The 20,381-nt window shown below is 44.8% G+C and overlaps 1 protein-coding gene across 1 annotated transcript; it reads left to right on the top strand.

The window, feature by feature from the left end:
• Positions 1-7,117: 7,117 nt before the first annotated feature.
• On the top strand, positions 7,118-8,300 carry LOC113007299 (trace amine-associated receptor 13c-like). Its single transcript, XM_026143715.1, has 2 exons — positions 7,118-7,293; positions 7,487-8,300. The coding sequence occupies exons 1-2, from the start codon at positions 7,118-7,120 to the stop codon at positions 8,298-8,300; spliced, it is 990 nt and encodes a 329-aa protein (XP_025999500.1).
• The last annotated feature ends 12,081 nt before the right edge of the window (positions 8,301-20,381 follow it).

The raw sequence follows: 20,381 nt of genomic DNA, 5'->3' as shown, positions 1-20,381 counted from the left end.
TCCCATGTTCAGTAAGTGAAAATAAAATAAACAATAAAAGGTGAATCAAATGGACCATTATGGCAAGGCTGGGATGGTCAATTTGGTAAAGTAAATCCGTTGGGCATCTTTCTTTGCCTTTAGACAACAATTCTGATGGCAAAAGAGCCAAACGGGACAGGCCAAAAAAAAAAAGAAAAAAAAAGTGTGTGCATGTGTGTGTGTACTGAGGGTCCATTCTTTTTATATTAACACGTAGCAGAGTTACATAGGGTCTATAGACTGTAAATATAAAATAAGAGTTCGGTTAGGTTGTAGATGAAAATTTACTGAAGAGAAGAGTGTGTGTGTGTGTGTGTGTGTGTGTGTGTGTGTGTGTGTGTGTGTGTGTGTGTGTGTGTGTGTGTGTGTGTCTGGCAGGAAGTGAACAAGCTTGCATGCCCATAAAAGGAAACTGGCTGATATGTGGAGTGTGCAATCAGAGAGAGAGAGACGTGTTAAAAATCTAGGTAGTGTTAAGAAATGGTAATGAAAATGATATTAAATAAATGTTTTAGTGTGTCAATACAGGTGGACTCTTCTCAACTTGAAAACGTGAGTACAGCGGCAAAATGATAGATTAACAGAATTGGGACGAAAACAGGCCAGGCTTTGGCTTAAAGATTTGACAGCTTCACCTCTCATTCTGTCCTCATCCTGAGAAGAAGCTTAAAGGACAGTCAGTCTCCTGATGAAGACAGAAGACAGACAGAACACCGTGTACTCGAAGAATTAACAGCAGGCAAAAAGACAGTGCAACTGACCTATAACACTGAAGACTCCAGCAGCAGCATGTAAGGAAACACTTGATGGAACATGCACTCTGAATTACAAGCTGGGAAGTTGAACAGTGGGATGACTGTGCAAAAGCACTGGACAGTACTGGATACTGAGTTTCATATTTGCCATGCTGGGAGATATCCTCCAAGAAAAGACTGAAAAGATCAAGAGAGAAGGAATGGAGAGAGGAAACAGCTGATTTGGGCCTGTGTTGATCTGCGAGGCCACACAGAAAACTGTGAGAACAGGGACGAGGATCAGTGAGAGGTGAACCGAGACATGATGCAGTGAAAGCATGTGGGAAATTGGATTGAAGATTGAGACTGAACTCATGGAGGTTTAGAAATGTCCAGAACATCACAACAGAGAGGTAAAAAATAAAAAAATTAAAAAAAAGAGAGAGAGAGAGAGAGATAAAGAAATAAATAAACTAACAATTATTGAATTGAACAATTGAATAGAAAAGACACATATACAAATTGTTACATGTGAAATTATTTTTGGAGAGAATCAGAAGTGAGACAGTTTGAATCCACAGCTCAGTGCAAAGATGCATGAATTAAACCTGATTATAAAAACACATCAAGGCAATGAAGACCAGCTTACACTCAATATTAATCTGAATACAAATACATACACGCAATGAAGACATGCTTACATTCATGAATGCGAATACATGACATAAATGCTAAATGGTAGAGATTTAACACACTTAAGTTTGAAGTTGAGGAATAACTCAGGGAATTCCATGAAAATAGAGGGATTTTTGTGAAAAGGAAAAAGGATAAACCAGTGATTGGAAGTGTAAAGTAGTTTTAGAATAGTGAATTAGAAGTGCTTTTGTGCCAATTGAGCAAAACAAGTTATTACTCTAGAAAGAAAATAAAATAATAATTTAATTATGTGGTAATGTTTTAAATATGCATTTCTCTTGTCAAGGCAACTTCTTATGAGAGGAGAGAGTATGAAAATTAGCTGAATGTGTGGCGACAAAAAAAAAAAAGAACTGAAGCTTCCTTTCTGGCTGTGAAAGAAACATGTGTCATGACCCTGTGCCTTCTCGGCTGACTCTGTATGGCTACAAGTGTTTTTGTTGTGCTGCATCTCTCTCTCTCCCCTCCCGCGCACTGCGCTCTACCGGGGCGGAGTCGTGACGGCTCCAGCCCCTGGCTTGGACACCTGCAAGCAATCATCTCACCCACTTCTTAAGGCGGCTGCTGAGAGTGCTTCCTCGCTGGATTATTGTGTAACACTCGTCAGTGTCATCACCTATCTGAGCCGTTTTTCGAGTTTCTGTCGTGCCACTACTTACCTGCCTTTCCTCTCTGTGCCAGAATTCTCGCCAGCCTGAGGACCGCCGTTGGTGAGCTAAAGCCGGAGTCCGAGCTACCTGAGCTTCAGTGGATTTTGTACCTAGCCCTCGTCTTCCCGTGCCTGTGTTCCCCGGAGACCCTCTTCCTGTGCCCCCTCACCCGTATATATTTGCACCTGGTGTCTGTGTGTGTAAATAAATCACGAACTTAAGTGACGGTCTGCCTCCGAGTCCCTCCTGAGCCTGACAACATGTCTGTGAATGAGAAGAATTGCTTGGTAAAATATATAATGGTAAAATACAGGATAATTAAATAAAGTGGTCAGGTCTGTGACTAAGTGCAGTATTCCAGATTTGGAAAAGAAATTTAGAATTTAGTGATGATCGATTGTTATAATGTTTTTAGAAAGGGCTTAATGGGAATTAATGTTAATGTTGTGCAAAACTGTGTGGCTTTTAACAAGATTTTCTGTGTATTTAGCAGGTGAAATTATGTCAGTTGACCTCAGAGTGTCAGGATGCTGAAGAACCTGAGGCCAACATTTTGTTAGATTAGTAAGCAAAAGTTTTCTCTGATTAAGATTTTTGGGGTTGTTGTTTTATTGATGGGTTGATTCTGTCAGTTAGGTTTGGCTTGTTTTCTTATTTCAATAGAGGGAGTTTTATTAAACATGGACATGTCTATAATGGGCCTTTATAATTGTAACAGTGCACTTAGGGAAATCGTGGCAGGTGATTATGTTTTGTGTTTTGATGAGCTAATAATCAGCTCTCTTTTTCTCATTTTTGTTCTAAGCAGGCCTGCAAGATTGAATTAACAGCGCTGTAAAAGTTTTGGGAGAACAAATTTAAGATGACCTTTTCCAGATTACAACTGGCTGAGGAGAAGGCCATCTGTGTGGATCTGATCAGGTTGTAAGATAATAAAGAACTCTTTTCCAAAAACAAAAAACAAAACAAAATAAAACAAATGAATGAGCTCATGTTGCTGAGGGTGGAGAATTTGATTATTAGTCTCCACTGTCAGCAAATATCTTGAGTGAATGACTGAATGTGTGACTGAAATGTGACCTGACACTGAGACAAAGACGGGACCAAGGTTAGGATGCGAAGGGGGAATGCTTTGCTTTGTTTTGCTTTGCCATGAGCAGGAGGAGAAGAGAGAACGGAGGGGAGACTGAAAGGTTCACATGAGAGTTTGGAGCTGCAGACTTTTTTGGGTCGCTGATGTCTGCTTTAAGAAAATTCTGTTTTATTGACTGGGTTTAGATTATGGTAGTACATTATATAGTTGGGAAGATGCCAAATGCTAAAGGGGAGAAAATGTTGGACGTTACTCATGTTACTATTAACAAAAGCAGGCCACCGTAGAAGTCAATTAAATTTTATAGAGAAAGATAGTTACAACCAAAGTAATATATAGAAAAATAAAATAGAATAGGAAGTTGTTGACCTGTCCTTTATGGGCTGAACTGTCATTGCTTGCTGTACCGGAGGAGTTGGTGAAGATGATGGCTGAATAGGTGGCTGAGCTGATGATAAGGCTGATGAGTCGTCTACCAACTGAGCTATTGACTGGGCTATGGATTGTGAGGCTGAATGTGATGGAGGTGACGGCTGGGCAGCTGACTCAAAAAACACAGCCCCGGTATAAACAGTCACAAGGTCTGGCGAAACAGACAGAGTGTCTTTTCCACTCACCACAGCAACTCAGAAGTCTCGGGACCCGGCTGTGGCGATGGGCGTCGGCGGCGTGAACGTCGCTTCCTTCTCGGGGATAGCTCCGACCGGCCGGGTAATTCCACATCCGGCGGGCCGGGCCGCAGATTGCCCGGCGGGCAGTGCAAAACATTCACCACCGGGCTGGGTCGGGAAGCAGTAGCGGCTGGAGGTCGAAGGTGCAGTTCTTTCAGAAGGAAGTCCTGTGCAAGCGGGTGAAGAGAGTCCAGTAGCCAGGGGTGAGCAGAAATTAGCTGCTGTAGCCTGGCTTCTACAGCGCGGTGAAATTCCTCTCCCTCACGTTCAAGCCACAGGTTAACCAACCTCGAAACAGAGTCAATCACTTCCTCCCGAAACTCCTGGGAAGGTGCGGATAATGCTGGGTCCATGTTTGGTCGGCTCGTACTGTCACGGCTGGGGCAGCAGTCGTGTTGTGGAATGAAAGGAGGACCCAAAATGCAGGCAGCCGACTGATGATATGAGTGAGGGTTTATTTACAGGTGACAGTGGCAGGAACAGGCAACGAATCATGAGACATACTAACGGAAACCTAAACTGGGAAAACTAAAGAGCAACTAGAAATCCTCAGGGCACGGGGTGAAAAGTAGAGAGATGCAGACTGACGGAGGATACCAAAAACGCAGAGATACACAGATGAACGCAGACGAGCCGACAATGAACACAGACCGACACCCACTAAATATACACACACAAGGTAATCGGGTAATCACACACAGGAGGGAAGAACAGCTGAACCCAATACACATGAGGTCCGGAGGAGACAATCTGAACACAATGACAACAGACACAGACTTTCAGAACAAAACAGGAAATCTAGAACCTAAACCGGACACAAGGGGGGAGGACACAGAATAACTAGAACAGAAGGACATAATCATAAAACACAAAACGCTGGGCCAACGACCCAGCACCATGACAGAGGGGAGAAGAGACGGTGAGAAAGGGGGGAAGAAAGAAAGAAAAACAAACAAAACACCTGGATCACCTGTATGGAGAAAAAAAAACAGAAGAGAAAGCAAACAAAAAAAGAGCAGCATAATAAACACAGCACCATCACAATAAACTAGCTAGCAGTAGATAACAGTAGATACTGAAAATAAACGATATTGTGCAGCACGCAAGATCGACAGTGCACAATGTGCTTTGAGGCAGCAGCCAAGAAAGGTGTAGTCGCGTCTGTGAACACCCGTGTGTACACCTGTGTGTACACCTGCGTGGATCAGCATGCTTGTATTCCAAAGGTTTCTCTATGTAGCGATCTGCTAGGGAGTGTGGGGAGCCATAGCCCCGTCCCCCAGGGCATTAAGCAGGTATGGAGGAGATCCAGGCCCCAGATATCCAGAGGCCCCAGAGTACAAGGACCCGAGGAGGACCACCAAAGGGGGGGGGAACCGCAGGGAGTGTGGTGAGGGGAGATAGGCCTCCGTACTTTGGAGGGCCTGCGATGTACCCAGAGAGGTTGAGTCTAAGACCCAACCTGACATATAGACACAGACAAACAGGCGCACGCGGACACAAACGTGCGTTCCCACCCCCATATACACAACCAAATACTCGGCACTCACCCAACGTGTAGACAGACACAAATAGACACTGCACAGACAGTCGCACTCCCCAATCATACTCTATATCCCGGGTCCAGGTACCCTCGCCCCCAGAGGGGCAAGCCGCACCTAGACCCAGGAGATGTAACCCTTCTCTCTGGGGTGGAGGCAAGCGGACCACCTCCTTATCTGCAGTAGCAGGGAGGCCCCGCATCCCAGACCCCAATCTGACGGCTAACAGAACCGGGGTGAGTGAAGACCCCAAACCTCCCTACGCCTGCTCATATGTAGTGTTGCTGTGTGCTGTTCTAAAGTGCATTTAAAACACAGGAGAGCATGGTTCCTGCTTCCTCTCAGAGAGCAGCCCGGCTCCTCCCGAAAACCCTTAGTGTCTATGTGCATTTAAAAAGGCTACAGTCTTAAAGGGCTGTGCTTGTAACACTCTGCCTTCATATTAAATAATTTTTCATATAATATTTTTTTACAACTATTTCTTCACATCAATATGCGGGCCGCAAGTAGAGGTGACGTGGGCCGCAAATGGCCCGCGGGCCGCGAGTTTGAGACCCCTGCAGTATACAGTGTACCAAAATGCTGTTTCACTCTAAGCCGCATGGTGCATTTATAAATATATAAAGGATATATCTCCAAGAGATATAAAATTAGGAATTATAAATGAATAACATGCTAAGTTTCAGTAAGACCTTAGTAGTGGTTTCCAGTATGATATATATGTGTATGTGTGTGTATGTATGTGTGTATGTGTGTATGTATATGTGTATGTATGTGTATATATATATATATATATTAAATATATATAAAATTGTAGGTTGTGTATCCTTCAGGTGTTAATGGGGTTATTGAAAATGTGTATATGTGCGTATGTGTGTATATACGTAGGTATGGATAGATAGAAACATATATGTGTATATATTTAAAAAAAAAAAAAAAAAAATTACACATAACATATAATGTAATTACAAGGAGGTATTTCTGTAGTCTATTGATACTAGATAGTGGAAAAGGGGTGGGATTAAATAAGCTTATGCTTCTTCCTGCTCCTTTTTGAACATGGACGTTATTTGGAGTTGTGGTTGCTCGTTTTCCTTTTGTTTGCTTTGTTCATTTGTCTCTTTTAATTCTATTTTTTTTTATACTTTTTCAACATGTTCAAAATAAAGATTCAATCAATCAATCAATCAATCCGCTGTTTTTGTTTACAGTTCCTGTTCAAACAGTGTTCTGCCACACAAAGGATGTCCTACAGTTGCCTCCATCCTGTAGACTGCTGCCATCTGTGGCCACAGTTGGCTGTCATGTCTTGAAGCTAACTTCACTACAAGCCACTGGAATCAACAATTTGTGCGATGGGCATGTCTGTGTCCTCTTACGAAGAATTGAACCTCTGCAAACTGTGGGGGAAACAGCTTGTTAAAGTTGTTTGCTCATTGCAGAGTGTGGATGAAACCTGATGTTAATTGAGGTCACCATAACAAGACAATAATCTAACTATAATGAGCAATATTAATACCAGGTTAATGACAAAACTATTTACCAATTGTGTGTGAGACAGTGAGTATAAAAAAAAGTTGTGTTGCGTTAACAGGTTTGGTTGAGAGAAAGAGGAGGCTCCTCATCTTGAAAACTGAAAGAGCTTGGTGAGAAGGTGGAGATTAATCAGCTTTATAAGAAAAAGTTCTGATCAGAGAGCTGGGGCTGTCTGATGATGGAGATGCAGAAAGAAAACAAGTTGTGTTTTCCACAACTCCTCAACAGCTCCTGCAGGAAGCCAACACTTCACTGGTCCAAAGATGTGCTCCTGAACACTGTGCTGTCCTGCATCTCTCTGCTCACCGCTGCTCTAAACCTTCTCGTCATCATCTCAGTCTCTTACTTCAGGCAGAGATTAATTTTAAATATATGACAACTTTAATGTACATTATATCACTTAAGTGAATTTTGCTTGATGTATTTTAACCATGATTGTAATGTCCTGTTTGCCTAGACTGAATCAAGCCTTACTAATGCAGCATTTTCAATGAAGACAGTTTGACATTAATAATGTGCATTAAATTCTTTTGTGTCTCTGCAGGAAGCTTCACACACCCAGTAATATCCTCCTCCTTTCTCTGGCTGTCTCAGACTTTCTTGTCGGTCTCCTGTTGATGCCATTAGGAATCCTTAGAAACACAGGCTGCTGGGTACTTGGTGATATAATTTGTTCTCTTTATTGGTATTTAACCAGCAACATTGTCTGTGCTTCAATAGGGAACATTGTCCTAATATCAGTTGACCGCTATGTGGCTATTTGTGACCCTCTGCATTATCCCAGCAGAATTACTTTGGCGAAAGTCAAACTCAGTGTTTGTCTGTGTTGGTTTTATGCTTTTTTCTACGTCAGTCTTTATACAAAGGATATCCTAATTGAACCAGGCAGGGATAATTCCTGCTACGGAGAGTGTGCATTTGTCATCAATGATATTGCTGTTGTTGTTGACCTTGTTTTTTCCTTTATTGTTCCGGTTTCTGTCATTGTAGTTCTGTATATCAGAGTATTTGTGGCAGCTGTGTCTCAGGCTCGTGCCATGCGCTCTCATGTGACATCTGTCACACTGCAGCGCTCACTGAATCAAACAAACAAATCTGAGCTGAAAGCAGCCAGGACTCTTGGAATTCTTGTAGTTGTGTTTCTGGCATGCTTCTGTCCACTCTACTACTTTTCTCTTGTTGATGAAAATGCAATCAATGATCCAGCTGCATCTTTTGTGGTCATTATATTTTACTTTAACTCGTGTCTAAATCCTTTGATCTATGCCTTCTTTTACCCCTGGTTTAGAAATGCTGTTAAGCTTATCATCACTCTGCAGATTTTCAAGTATAACATGAGTGAGGCCAACATACTATAAAAAGAGTATGAAACTTGCTCTACTAAGATATAAAATCAGTTGTGCAATGTTTTGCGCTGTCACCCCACAGCAAGAAAACCCCGGGGTCTTTCTGTGTTTAGTTTCTGGTTTCTGCAGCAACTACATGCATGAAATTAAAAATGGAAGTTAGCTGGTGAATGGTTGCCTGTCTCTATGTGTTGGCCATAAATAGACTGGCCACCTATCTGGACCCTGATTTGGATAAGCATAAGGAAAAGAATGCATTTTTACTGTATTACTGAAACTGACTTTGAATTATGGGTATATTTAGTGATAGATGATGTCAGTAATGATTAGTACAGATGTAAAAATGAAAAAAGATATGAACTGTGACTGCAGTATGTCCTTACCAGTAAATTATAAGTAAAATTAACTTTTGCACTTATGATGACTTCTTAAGTAAAAATTATGAATTTGGATGTGTTAAATGTTTCCTACTAAATCTCACTCCCACTCTTTTTCAGTATATTCAGATTTTGGCTCAAAGTAATAAAATATTCTTAACTTCAGTGGTTCATGTTTTCTCTTGTTATTATATAGTGTCATCATCTTGGTGTTTTATAAGCACCATATTATCCAGTTGGGGCTGCTGCAGGGGCCCAATTCACCCATTCGCTGTAATCTGCCCCTCATTTTTTTTTAACACTTTATTTGTAGTGTTAAAAAAATCATTCTCCCACTGTTCTCGAATGTGTGTAATAGACAGGTTACACCTATTCATGATATTTGAGTAAATAAATGATATTCTGCCTTTTTTCATCTCATTGACCCTTAGTATGGAATCCAAACAGGGAGGAGCGGGTAATGTAGCAAAGTTAGAACCCTTTTTACATATAAAATCTCTAATTTGCAAGTATAGCAAAAAATTATTATTATTCAGATCAAATTTTCCAGATAGTTGTTCAAAGCTAGCAAACGTATCTGTTACTGTTTGCCATGAGGACTCACATGCAGGACTCTGAATTAGGAAGCTTCACAAGCAATTTATTTACACAGTTCACCGAGCGTATACACAAATCTGCAGAAATAGTGCTATGTACAAAAGTGGGGTGATGGGGCTCCAGGGAAATCCAGGGAAACAGACTTTCGCTCTTCTTGCAACAATCCACACATATGATCAGGCTCTCTTTCTCCGACACTCACCACACGGGAAACGGGAAAACAGTCCTGGGAGTCTGTACACAGGGAAATGTTCGGTAGTTCAATGCTCAGAAACACGAAGGGAAAACTTAGCTGGCAACTTGATGACACTAACGCGAGTCAAACACAATGATCAAGTGAAGAACAGCAGTCATCGTCTGGCTTAAATGCTGGTTGCGTTAATAAGCCTCAGGTGCTTCCTCCTCCAAGGGGCGTGGGCCGAGGGCGTGAACCCCGGCGAGATACAGGAAGAGAGAGAAAGAGAGGAGGCGAGAGAGAGAGAGAGAGAGAGAGAAACAGCTGATGAGCGCCCTGCTGATCCCCCAGGCTGTGACAGTATCAATAATATACAAATCTTCAATGCTGTGAATGCCCCTGTCGTACCAAGTTTTGATAGTTTATCATTCCAGTCCTTTAGCCATAAAGGGATGGCATTAAGATTTGCCGCCCAATAATACGTGTGCAAGTTTGGCAGTGAAAGCCCACCTATGTGTTGGTCTTTCCATAAATTCTTTTCCTGTGTGAGGTGATTTATTATTCCATAAACAAGAAGAAAACATTCGATTTAATTACTTGAATAAAGTCTTGATGCATTCTCAATCATCCAGAAAAGTAAATCTCCAAAAGTTGATTCTGTTCATCTGGACGTAGCGTTTTGTGAGAGAAACGTTTCGTCACTCACCCAAGTGACTTCTTCAGCTGACTGCAGGTTTCCCCAATCTTATTAAGAGTACATTTGCATAATGACTGAAACCAGCCCACTGAAGGGACAATGGGCTGGGAGGTCAGTTCCTTCATCATAATTATGCAAATTCTCATGACCACTGATCAACAACCACTGACCAAAACCCACTGACCAAAGACCAAAAAAATCTAAATCTTGAGCCCATAAAAGAGGTCAAAGTAACAGAACTCTACTCAAGGTTGACAAAAAAACAATACTGATAACTCAAACAAGCTGACTGTTAGGTTTAATGTATGTATTGTAGGTTGCCATTTAGAAAGCTAGAATGCTTCTGTTTGCTATCTCGGTAACCTAAGCATATGACCACGTACATGACTTTGATAAGGGGAACAAGCAGCCTTGAGAAGAACAGATTCTACCAACAACAATCTGGGAGAGCTGCACTCCCATCATATAACCACACACAATGTATAATCACGCTTGCACAGCACAATCACACTTTGTATCTAGTTATAGTAATTTCTCATAGGTAATACAGCAACAAGCTTTATGAATATTCATGTGTATAACCAATAAAAACAACCTGCAGGGGGAAAGCAAGTTGAAGTGGGTTGGAGACAGCTGCTTCCCCCTCGCGAGTGAAAACTTGAGCTCTGTGTGACCTTGTTCCTGAGTGAGTTTCTGTTTTATCCAGCAGTATCAGGGGTAAAACTCTGAAACTGACCTAACTAAACAAGATGAAGGGGAAACTTAAATAGTGGCTGATTAGCCCACAAAAACACAAAAAGGGGTAAAAACACACAAAGCCTAACTGAAACTAACATAACAAACTAATTCTAAACCAAAACCAGTTATTCACTGTCCTTTAAATTAATTCCTATATTTAAAGACAGACAAATGTGAATCCAGTGTTATGTATAAGCCTCTACACTGATATTGCCACTGTGTGGCTGAAACTGCAGCCATCACACTGACAAAGAATATCCATGCCTCATCCCCATTAGAAAATTGAATGGACCACTTAAGAATATTGAGGAGGAGAGTAAAAACAACCATGGTCCAGAAGAGCTTGGTCGTTTTTACTCTCCTCCTCAATATTGAACCCTTAACAGACTCCATTAATTTTCAGTACACTCATAATGTCATGGTACAGAACCTGAATCATTGCTTTAAAACCTGGGCTGAAAGCAAAAAGCACTCAAAGTTTACCACAAATATTGGTGTTTAACCTGGTCAAAAGTTTTTTGTTGGTCTATAAAAATGAGACCAATATCTATGTCCAAAGAGCTAGAGATTTTCAAAATATCTTGAATTAAAGTGATATTATCACTTATTAGTCTGCTTGTTTGGTCTCCATGAATGACAGAAGCCATCATATCCCAAAGTTTAGTCCCCAAGGCTTTGGAAAGAATCTCACAGTCTGAACACAGAAAAGAGACTGGTCGCCAGTTTTTCAAATTGCATAGAGCTCCCTTCTTTGGTAGCAGAGTAATGACCACTCTTCTAAAGCTCAGAGGCAGAAAGCCTCTATGCAGACTATTCGTGATAACCTCCAGCAAATCCTCATCCATCACCGACCAAAAAGATCTGTAAAATTCGACAGGAAGACCATCTATGCCAGTGTGATGCCTGTTGTACTCCTTAGCATCTAACATCCTCTTCAACTTTTCTACCTTAGTGAACATAATGATGTCGGGCCAGGTAGGATCCAGAAGAGAAGGAAGTATTAGCACTGTGGTGCAAAGCTGAGCTGAGCTGTTCTGTAACCACTCTGAAGGGGGATAGATCTATAGTCAAGAAGAGCCAGATAGGAATCCCTGGCTTTTTTAACAGTTTGAACAGCCAGTACCAATACTCTTTGGAAACCTTGGACTGCTGGTGAGATGCTTCAATCTATATGATCCATGACCCATATGTAACTGCAAAAATGCCAAAGAGATGTCATGAAAACTGAGGGCCATTATCTTCCAAATGACTTCCAAAATACCATGGTTTGCAAAAATAGACCTTAGATGTACAATGGCATTTAAACACAATATATAATCACATATAATGTAATGTGTAAAGACTTATATCAAATGATAAAAATAGATTTTACAGCGTCACACCAACAGTCACAGGACATGCTTTGACCTTTTTCCATTAAATGTAAATACCTGAATCAGTCACAAAATTATTGTCAACTGCCATAAATTATTCATAATTATCTGCCCATACTGACCATGGAACACCAGTATGATGAAACTTAAGACTATAGTTTATGAAAAGTTGAATGAGTTGTTATAAAAATTACAAATGGATAAATTCATGGAAGATGATATGCTTTATCTAAAACATGAGTAAAGATGATTTGGTAATGTGACTTTAAGTTTGTACAACAAATTAATTTATGTTCTGACTAAGCTATTGCAACCTTTGAAATAAGATCTCAAAGGATTATTTACACTCATGAAAACTTCTTTTTCCATATGACTATCCAGTTGCTGAGTTTGCAGGCAGTTTTTTTTTTCTCGTATGTGCATCGAGACTTGGTGAGGGATGGTGAAGGAGCTCAGACCCTGGTTCAGCCCGGAGAATTGTGGAGTTAAAATGTATTCATGGTGAAATTTACGAATATCCTACGAATGGGTCTATATGGTTCTGTGCGGCCTACACACAGTTTAATGCTTATCCTATGCCCTGAATTGACGAGCTCCGGGACTGATTGGGCACTGCTCTTTTTTCACAACACTAGATTTGACCAAGGGATACTGGCAAATTAACTAGTCTCCAGAGTCTAAGGAAAAAATGACCTTCTACATCTTGTATGGCTTTTGCCAATTCGTTTTCAGCTTTGCTTGTTCAGAGCCAGGCCACTTTCCACTTTCTCATGTACAGGGTGCTGCAACCGCACATGCATGTGCTGCTGCCTACTTGTATGACATTATCAAAGACAATGACACCTGGTCGGCGCATGTACAGATGATGGCCATGATGCAGGAGTCTCTGAGGCAAGCGGGGCTCTTGGCTGCCCCCAAAAAGTGTGCTTTGGACATACGGAGGTACAGTATTTGGTGTACCACTTGGGGATGGGCAGGTGCACCCTCAAACAGGAAAGACAGCGGCAATCGAATCCTGCCAGACCCCCAAAACCAAAAACAGAGGTGAGGCGGTTTTGGGGGGCTGGTCAGCTGCTATCACTTTATTTACTGACCAGCCCCCTTACCTACCTGTTTTGTCAGCAAAAGGATCAACTGTCAGGGTCCTGGGTCTGAGCGACCCAGGATCCCTGATCAGTTATGGACTAATATTATAATATATATTTTGTATTGCTGTCCCTCGTTATCCCTGCTTGTATGTGTGTGTGTGTATGTGTTTCTGCGGGCGCCTTCAGGCCTGGTGGGTGTGGCCTTGCTGGCGGACTGGCCACACCCGAGCTGGTCTGTTTGTGAGTGTGAGCTTACCAAGTGAACTGAGGGTACTAACTACTGCCTCTATTTTCCCAGGAAGGATTGCTGGATGAGAGGGCAGCAGACACAGAGTGCACTGGCACTAGGGAGCAGGCACATGGGCACAAACACTGGGAGAAGACACGGAGTGGAAGTCGGGAGCACACGGGGATGTATTATTGTTGTGTATCAGTTCCATCACTGTAAATAAACGCACTGCTTGTACATAGAGCACCGCGCCTGGGTCCTCCTTCTCCACACCCCCCACGGTTTGCCATGCCGAACCGTGACATCAACTGTGTACAGCAAGAAGTTGTCTGAGCGAAAGAGTGCTTGGCGATCCAGGGGGTGACCAACATTCAAGTTCAAGATAGAGAGAGAGTTACCTCCTATTAGTATTGTTACCTCCTATTAGTTAGAAGGGACAGTGTGTTTGAGTGTGTATGCATATGGGTGTTTGTGTCCATAGGCTGGTGGATACTGATGTCTCTGTACCAGATGGCCTTTCAAACCTCTGCTCAGACCATTCCAGTGCATTAATAATGTCACTGCCTTAATTGCATTGGTATCCAGCTCTGCAATTGTTCAAGTTCAAGGTGATCAGTGGGTGTGTGTGTGTGTGTGTGGCACGGTGTGATTTATGGCTGAGCTGCAGGGGAGGTGTGGAGGTTTCAGCGGAAGTGCCAGGTCATGCTGCCTATTATCAATTAAACACATCTCCCTTAATTTGTCTCAATATTACTCTAGGAAAGTCTACCTGACTAGGTAGAGTTAAACTGAGTGTATGGAGTCCTGTGGGGGGTTCTGCCATAACCATCTTGTTACACTAGTATGTAAGTAATCAAAAGACCTCATCATCATCAACCCACTGTCATGGTCCTGGGTCGTTGACCCAGCGTTTTGTGTTTTGTGATCATTTTCCTCTGTTCTAGTTCTTCGGTGCCCTCCCCCCTTGTGTCCGGTTCAGGTTCTAGATTTCCTGTTTTGTTCTGAAAGTCTGTGTCTGTTGTCATTGTGTTCAGATTGTCTCCTCCGGTCCTCATGTGTATTGGGTTCAGCTGTTCTTCCCTCCTGTGTGTGATTACCCGATTACCTTGTGTGTGTATATTTAGTGGGTGTCGGTCTGCGTTCTATGGTGTTCCGTTCCTGTCTCTGCCCCACACCCCTTTTGTATGCTCTCAGGTTTGTCATTTAGTTCTGCCAGTTTAGGTTTCTTCAGTTGTTTTCTCATGCTTCGTTGTCTGTTCTGCCACTGTCACCTGTAAATAAACCCTCACTCATATCATCAGTCGGCTGCCTGCATTTTGGGTCCTCCTTTCCTCCAACACCACACGGCTCACCCCGCCAGCCGTGACAGTACAAGCCGACCAAACATGGACCCAGCATTATCCGCACCTTCCCAGGAGTTTCGGGAGGAAGTAATCGACTCCGTTTCAAGGTTGGTCAACCTGTGGCTCGAACGTGGAGAGGGAGAGGAGTTTCACCGCGCTGTAGAAGCCAGGCTACAGTAGCTAATTTCTTCTCACTCCTGGCTACTGGACTCTCTTCACCCGCTCGCACAAGACTTCATTCTTAACGAGCTTCACCTCCAGCCGCTACCGCTTCCCAACCCAGCCCGGCGGTGAAGGTTTTGCCCAGCCCGCCGGAGGTTTTGCCCGGCCCGCCGGAGCAGTCGGCAGGGAGGAAGTGACGATCACGCCGTCAGCACGTCACCCCACAGCCGGATATTAGGACTTCAGAACTGCCGGCTGTGGTGAGTGAGAAGGACCCTTTTTTGGACTGTGGGACAGTTTATTCAGGGGCCTTGTTTTGTGCAGCAGATGACAAGGAGAACTGTTTGTTGCCTGTTCATTCTCCTGCTCAGCTGTCTTTACCCCAGTTAGCTTCCCAGCCAGAAGCTCAGTTAACTGCCCAGCCGTCACCTCCATCTCATTCAGCCTCACTACCCATAGCCCAGTTACAGTCACAGTCAGACTTATTAGACACCATGTTACAGTCCATAGCCCAGTCAATAGCTCAGTTGGTAGGAGACTCATCAGCCTTATTATCAGCTCAGCCATCGTCTTCACCAACTCCTCCTGTACAACAAGTTGAGTCAATCCAACCCGAAAAGAACTACACTGAACAAAAATATAAACGCAACACTTTTGTTTTTGCTCCCATTCCCCATGGGATGGACGTAGAGACCTAAAATCCATTCCAGATACACAATATAACCATCCCTCCCAAACAGTGGTCACAAATCAGTCCAAATGTGTAGTAGTAGGCACATCTGCTATATTGAGATAATCCATCCCACCTCACAGGTGTGCCACATCAGGATGCTGATCTGACATCATGAGTAGTGCACAGGTGTACCTCAGACTGCCCACAACAAAAGGCCACCCTGGAATGTGCAGTTTTTTGCGCTATTGGGGGTCTGGGGACCCAGAAGCGGTCAGTATCTGGTGTGACCACCATTTGCCTCATGCAGTGCAACACATCGTCGCATGGAGTCTATCAGATTGTCAATTGTGGCCTGTGGAATGTTGGTCCACTCCACTTCAATGGCTGTGCGAGGTTGTTGGATATTCGTGGGAACTGGTACACGCTGTCGTATATGCCGGTCAAGCACATCCCGAACATGCTCAATGGGTGACATGTCCGGTGAGTATGCTGGCCATGCAAGAACTGAGACATTCTCAGCTGCCATCTGCCCTGAACAATGTGAACCATGATTCATCCGTGAAGCGCACACCTCTCCAACGTGCCAGACGCCATCGAATGTGAGCATTTGCCCACACAAGTCTGTTACGGCGACGAGCTGGAGTCAGGTCAAGACCCCGATGAGGACGACGGGCATGCAGTTGAGCGTCCCTGAGACGGTTTCTGACAGTTTGTGCAGAAATTGTTTGGTCGTGCAAACCAATTGTTCCAGCAGCTGTCTGGGTGGCTGGTCTCAGACGATCTTGGAGGTGAACCTGCTGGATGTGGAGGTCCTGGGCTGGTGTGGTTACACGAGGTCTGCGGTTGTGAGGCCGGTTGGATGTGCTGCCATATTCTCTGAAACGCCTGTGGAGACGACTTATGGTTGAGAAATGAACATTCAATGCGCGGGCGACAGATCTGGTTGACATTCCTGCTGTCAGCATGCCAATTGCACGCTCCCTCATTGCTTGTGGCATCTGTGGCATTTTGCTGTGAGACAAAACTGCACATTCCAGGGTGGCCTTTTGTTGTGGGCAGTCTGAGGTACACCTGTGCACTACTCATGATGTCAGATCAGCATCCTGATGTGGCACACCTGTGAGGTGGGATGGATTATCTCAATATAGCAGATGTGCCCACTACCACACATTTGGACTGATTTGTGACCACTGTTTGGGAGGGATGGTTATACTGTGTATCTGGAATGAATTTTAGGTCTCTACGTCCATCCCATGGGGAATGGGAGCAAAAAGAAAAGTGTTGCGTTTATATTTTTGTTCAGTGTATTTTTCAACTGTTCATTCCAAGCAGAGAGACAAACCACCCAATATTGTAATCAGTCCTCAAAAGCTGGCCAGTTCAGAGACTGTGAGTGTGATTCTGGACCCCTGGAGGTTAAGAAGCCAGCTGAGGACTGCACCCGGCTGTCGCTGCCTGAGCTGAGTCAATGCTCTGTGCAGCTGCAGGCTGCTTTGTGTTTGCCAGAGGCCCGTGCGCCTGCTGGCTCTGATCCGTCCCTGCCAGAGGCCCGTGCGCCTGCTGGCTCTGATCCGTCCCTGCCAGAGGCCCGTGCGCCTACTGGCTCTGATCCGTTCCTGCCAGAGGCCTGTGTGCCTGCTGGTTCAGCCCTGCGTGTGCCAGGGGCCCCTGTGCCCGCTGGTTCAGTGACTATTTCCGCTGGGGGTTCTGGAGAGCCCGGCCAGCACTTTCCTGTCTCCGCTGGAGGGTCCGAGGGGCCCGTTCAGCCGCCAGTCTCCGCTGGAGGGTCCGAGGGGCCCGTTCAGCCGCCTGTCTCGTCAGCTGGAGGGCCCGAGGAGCCCGTCCAGCCTCCTGCCTCGTCAGCTGGAGGGCCCGAGGAGCCCGTCCAGCCTCCTGCCTCGTCAGCTGGAGGGCCCGAGGAGCCCGTCCAGCTGCCAGCTGCAGCCTCATCATCCTCGCCGGCTTCAGCTTCATCTTCGCCTGGTCCGGCATCTGCATCCTCAGCGTCGCCTGGTCCGGCTTCAGCATCCTCAGCGTCGCCTGGTCCAGCCTCTGCTTCTGCCTCACCTGGTCCGGCCTCTGCTTCTGCCTCGCCTGGTCCGGCATCTGCATCCTCAGCGTCGCCTGGTCCGGCCTCTGCTTCTGCCTCGCCTGGTCCGGCCTCTGCTTCTGCCTCGCCTGGTCCGGCATCTGCATCCTCAGCGTCGCCCGGTCCGGCTTCAGCATCCTCAGCGTTGCCTGGTCCGGCCTCTGCTTCTGCCTCGCCTTGTCCGGCCTCTGCTTCTGCCTCGCCTGGTCCGGCCTCTGCTTCTGCAGGGGCCACGCAGCCTTTGGGTCCCAAACCGCCGCCTCGACATCGGCGGTCATCTGCCAGGCCGCTAGTTGGGCGTCATCGTCGATATGGACGACCTCCCAGACGCCGCCGCTGCCTTCCGCGTGGCCGGCCTCCAGACTTGTGTCACTGCCACCGTTGCTGTCCGCACGGTCGGCCGCCTGAACTGTTTCCTTGTCGCCGCCATTGCTGTCCGCACGGTCGGCCGCCTGAACGGTTTCCCCGTCGCCGCCGCTGTCGTGTGCACGGTCGGCCCCCTGAACTGTTTCCACTTCGCCACCGCTGCCTTCCGTGCAGTCTGCTTTTGGATCTGTGTCGTCAACGCGGCCGGCCTCAGACGATGAATCGTCCTGGACTTCTGAGTTGTCAGCCTCCGGGCCGGCCTCCTGAACTGTGTTTTGTTATTGAACTCCAGCATGTGTGTTTGTGTTTTGGACAATTCACTTGGTTCGCTGGAGCTTGTTTTTGTTCGGTGTTGGTCCCTCCGTCCTGGGCCCCCGCCGCCCGCCCTGGGTTGGTCGTTTGTTTTTGTTTTGGGCTGTCTGGAGCCAGCCCTTGGAGGGGGGGTACTGTCATGGTCCTGGGTCGTTGACCCAGCGTTTTGTGTTTTGTGATCATTTTCCTCTGTTCTAGTTCTTCGGTGCCCTCCGCCCTTGTGTCCGGTTCGGGTTCTAGATTTCCTGTTTTGTTCTGAAAGTCTGTGTCTGTTGTCATTGTGTTCAGCTTGTCTCCTCCGGTCCTCATGTGTATTGGGTTCAGCTGTTCTTCCCTCCTGTGTGTGATTATCCGATTACCTTGTATGTGTATATTTAGTGGGTGTCGGTCTGTGTTCATTGTCGGCTCGTCTGCGTTCTATGGTGTTCCGTTCCTGTCTCTGCCCCACACCCCTTTTGTATGCTCTCAGGTTTGTCATTTAGTTCTGCCAATTTAGGTTTCTTCAGTTGTTTTCTCATGCTTCGTTGTCTGTTCTGCCACTGTCACCTGTAAATAAACCCTCACTCATATCATCAGTCGGCTGCCTGCATTTTGGGTCCTCCTTTCCTCCAACACCACACGGCTCACCCCGCCAGCCGTGACACCCACAGCTTATTGTGATGGCATGGAAAAGCTCTGGGGAGTGTGAATTGCTCACTTATGCTGAGTCCCTCCTATATTAACCACCCTCGATGAGTAATATGGCTCTATTTAACTAATAGAGCCATATTACATATTACTTAATGTTCAGTCTCGAACAGTTCTTGACCAGCTCACCAAGTGCATCCAAATCACATGACCGATTGAGGAAAAAGGACCATCATCGTGTCTCTGTTTCAGCTTGCGCTAAAAGTGTGGACTTGAAACAGTGTGTCAGTCAAAAACAAAGGAAGTTGCAATCTCATCAAAAATCAGCGATACAGGTCACACAGAAAAAGACCACAAATACAGACACCTGCAGAAACACTGGCAATGACACTGCCAACCACAGGTGCCATAATACCCAATTAACTGGTATTTGTAATATAGACTAACACTACATTAGATCAGCTTAATATAATGAACTAACTAGAACTAACTAACAAACTTTATAAATTACAAATTTGTTCCATTTATTCCGCCCTAGTCCGTGGGTGAGAGAGTTCCTCCCAATGTATGGTTTTCATGCTGGTGTTGCTTCAGCCCCTGGCTCTTTCGAGCACTACACATCTGATGCAAACGTCAAAAGATTTAAGATTTATCAGAAATAAGTACAGTATCATAGCAAACAGACTGCATGAAAGTGCCAATGAAACCTTGTCTTGTCAAAAAACTAATAGCAGACTGATTGCATGTTGTTGGACTTGTTTTCCCATTTCATCATTGGACCCAATACAGTCATTTTTACCAGAAAAGTTAAAGCAAATGGATATGAAGAAATAGTTGGTTAACAAAGTTGCTGTTCTAGCCCTGTACCATCAGCATCTGTGGTAAATACACTTTAAAAAAAAAAAAGAGAATTACCTCCGATTAGTATTATTAAAAAAGAATATGGTTTGAAGCTCATTAATAATTGTGACCCTTGTGTATTAAGAAGATATTAAACCATGACAACTTCTGTAGTGACAAGCTGTAGAACTGGTTTTAATAGTTCAAATAAAGAAGACATTAATACGCTTTGCGTGACATAGTGAGTCTGACAAAGTGGAAGTGCCGATTGTGCGCAAAGAAATAGGAGGGACAGTGTGTTTGTGTGCGCGTGTGTGTACGTGAGTGAAGACGAGGGGATTGGAGTGGGGGTTGATAAATCCACCCTACGGCTCTGATCACAGTGCAGCAGGAGCTGGACATGCCTA

This window comes from Astatotilapia calliptera, chromosome 16, assembly GCF_900246225.1.
Source record: "Astatotilapia calliptera chromosome 16, fAstCal1.2, whole genome shotgun sequence".
NCBI classification, from domain to species: domain Eukaryota; kingdom Metazoa; phylum Chordata; class Actinopteri; order Cichliformes; family Cichlidae; genus Astatotilapia; species Astatotilapia calliptera.
This window is presented reverse-complemented; position numbering and strand designations above follow the sequence as displayed.